We start from the raw sequence: 2934 nt of genomic DNA on the forward strand, positions 1-2934 counted from the left end.
GGGGGACCCGGCACCGCCGGTAACCCGGGTCAGCCCAGCCAAGGCAGCGTGTCCCCCACGGAGCGTCGGTGGGCCGGCGAGGAGCCGGGGCTCCAACCGCCCCCGGCTTTTGGGCAGGTAACTGGCGGCAGGGGAGAGGGCCGGGGTATGGCCGGGCACCGGAGGGAGGGAGGGGGCCCTGAGTGCCCCCACGGGGAGGCTGGGGAACCGGGGAACAGCTGGGCGGCTCCCCACATCTGGAGCAGGGCGGCCGAGCGGGGAATAATCCGGGGGATTATGTGTGTGCGCGGGCGCGGCGCACCCCCCCCCGCCTGCCCTGCATATCCCCAGATATTCCATAAAAACCTCAAATCCCCACGCAGCCACGGCCGCTATCACACCCCCCCTGGCCCCGGCTCACCCCGGCGGGGTGGCAGCCCCCAGGACTGCGCCAGCCAGCCCCCCGGGGCCAGGCATGCCCTGCGGCGCGGGGGCAGCCCCCAGCCATGGGCAACTGCACCAAGACCCCTGAGCGGAGGCTCCCTAAGGTAAGGCCGGCCCCGGGGGCAGGAGGAGGGGGGGGACCCCTGGCTCGGCCCCCCCCCGCCTCGCCGCTGATGCCCGCTCTGCCCGCAGGATGGGAAGCCGCGCTCCGGTCCCCCGGTCCCCGGCGCCGGTGACCCCGAGGAAGCGGCGGAGGCGGCGCAGTCTCCACCACTGCAGAATTATTCGGTGCTGCAGGGGCTGGTGGGGCCGGCCTGCATCTTCCTGCGGCAAAGCATCGCCATCACCCAGCTGGTAGGCGCCCGCCCCCTCCCCGCGCACCACGCGCGCCCGCCGCACCGGGCACCGCGTTGGCGGCTGCGCCCTGCCATCGCCCGCGAGCCGGCGGGGGGATTTAAGGCAGGATTCCTGGGTGGGGGATCTGTGGGAGAAGGATCCCTCCTTTTGACTCTTCCCGCTTTCTCTTTCCCAGGACCGAGAGCTGCGGCCCGAAGAGATCGAAGGTGAGGTGCTGCGCCCCGAGGGGATGGGGACGGGGACGGTCTTCGCCCCGGTTGGGAGCTCCCCTGGCTGCAGCGGGGCGACGGGCGGGTGGGAGCGGGCAGCGGTGCCGGCGGTGACACCGCGCTGCCCTCAGAGCTGAAGCAGGCCTTCCGGGAGTTCGACAAGGACCGCGACGGGTACATCAGCTACAAGGACCTGGGCGAGTGCATGAGGACCATGGGCTACATGCCCACCGAGATGGAGCTCATCGAGCTGTCCCAGCAGATCAGTACGTGGCGGGGCGCGGGGGGGCCCCCCTCCGCCCCGCCGGCAGCCGGGCTTGCCCCCGGCGATCCCTGCCTCCTCATCCCCCGGTGACACCCCCTCCCTTCTCCTCGCAGCCGGGGGCAAGGTGGATTTTGATGATTTCGTGGAGCTGATGGGCCCCAAGATGCTGGCGGAGACGGCGGACATGATCGGGATCAAGGAGCTGCGCGACGCCTTCCGTGAGGTGAGGGGACAGGGATCGGGGCGGGGGGGACAGCCCGGGCGCGGGCAGGCTGGCAAGCCACCGGCACGCCGAGGGCGGCTGTCGCCGACAGGCGCTTGCCGTGCAGTTCGACACCAACGGGGACGGGCAGATCAGCATGGCGGAGCTGCGGGAGGCCATGCGCAAGCTTCTGGGGCAGCAGCTCAACTACCGGGAGGTAGACGAGATCCTCAAGGACGTGGATCTCAACGGGGACGGCCTGGTGGACTTCGAAGGTAGGAGCCGGGGAGGGGGCCAGGAATATCCCCGGGAATATTTGGGATGTTCTGTACGTATTCTCCTGCCGGCAGAGTTCGTGCGGATGATGTCACGCTGAGGGCGGCGCGTGCCAACACGGGACCCGAGCCCCCACCGTGCCTTACAGAAGAGGAGGGGGCTGCGGAAGAGAAGCCCGGCTCCGGCTCCTGCGGCTGGGGCCGTGCCGGTGCGAGCACGGCACCTGGGGCAAAGCCCTCGCTTCTTCGGCGCCGGAGGTGCTCAGACTCAACCTGCCCGGCTGCCGAGGTCCAGCCGCGGCGTGGGGCGCCGGGGCTGACGCCGGACCCTTTTTTGGCACAGACTTGGCCGGGCTTTGGCCGCTTTCACCCTGATCTCCGCTCTCTCCTGCTCCCCGCTCCGCAGCGTCCCCGACCTCACCGCAGCTGCTGTTCCCCAAAACCCAAACGTGCTGGCCCCCCGCCCTCCCGCTGCGCCCCAACTCTGCCGGCTCATCCCTCCAGCCTTTGTTTTGACCCCCGTACCCAGCGCTGAGCCCCTCAACCTTGACCCCGCTCCCTCCGTGCCATGATTTAAGGCTGACCTTACGGCGTAACCCCGACGCCTGTCCCCCAGTTACCGCCGTTTGGGCTCAGACTTACCCCAGACCCTGCTCTGTCCTGCCCCGCGCCGGTGAGGCATCCCTCCGTTTTCGGGGCCGGCATGGACCCTCACGGTACGTTTCGTCTGACCCCCGGCGCAGGGGAGACTCCTTGGGGCTTCGGCACCCCGGCCAGGACATCCTTGAGGAAAGAAGCCGGGAATAAAGCGTTCGCCTTCTCCCCCACCTCCCCGGGAGCACAGGTGGGAAGGGGAGAGGCATGCTGCAGTTTGGGGTAATTTTTGCACCTCCGAGTTAAGGAAATCTGCTGCTTCTGAGTTTGGGGGGGAGGGGGTGTGTCTGAACAAATTTATTAATTTTTTTCAATCCTCGCCCTTTTGAAATGAAACATTCTCTCTCTGCGGACTTTTGTTTGTCTTTACGTTGAGTTTAAATAGCATCACTCGCTCCACGGTTGTCCCGTGTGTCGTCATCCCCCGCCCCGGGTACAACCCCTCTCCCGGACAGCAGCCCCCCCCCCCCACACCGAATGCCCCCCCGAGGGGCGGGCCGGGGCAGCCGTCGACCCCCGGGACGGCCCTGCCCGACCCTCCCCAGGCTG

At 68.6% G+C, this 2934-nt stretch overlaps 1 protein-coding gene across 1 annotated transcript; it reads left to right on the forward strand.

The window, feature by feature from the left end:
• Positions 1–476: 476 nt before the first annotated feature.
• CABP2 (calcium binding protein 2) lies at positions 477–1832 on the forward strand. The gene is made up of 7 exons (XM_010564302.1): positions 477–527; positions 616–777; positions 956–986; positions 1121–1255; positions 1368–1477; positions 1584–1731; positions 1807–1832. The coding sequence occupies exons 1-7, from the start codon at positions 486–488 to the stop codon at positions 1830–1832; spliced, it is 654 nt and encodes a 217-aa protein (XP_010562604.1). The 5' UTR covers positions 477–485.
• Positions 1833–2934: the final 1102 nt, after the last annotated feature.

This window comes from Haliaeetus leucocephalus, unplaced genomic scaffold (assembly GCF_000737465.1).
Source record: "Haliaeetus leucocephalus isolate CR32 unplaced genomic scaffold, Haliaeetus_leucocephalus-4.0 Scaffold177, whole genome shotgun sequence".
Classification (NCBI taxonomy): Eukaryota; Metazoa; Chordata; class Aves; order Accipitriformes; family Accipitridae; genus Haliaeetus; species Haliaeetus leucocephalus.

Excerpts from the sequence above, each read along its gene's own strand:
- CABP2 (XM_010564302.1), top strand. The coding sequence starts at position 486 with ATGGGCAACTGCACCAAGACCCCTGAGCGGAGGCTCCCTAAG. Across the intron at positions 528-615 it reads CTGAGCGGAGGCTCCCTAAG|GATGGGAAGCCGCGCTCCGG; the intron begins GTAAGGCCGGCC and ends CTCTGCCCGCAG. Across the intron at positions 1,256-1,367 it reads CGAGCTGTCCCAGCAGATCA|CCGGGGGCAAGGTGGATTTT; the intron begins GTACGTGGCGGG and ends TTCTCCTCGCAG.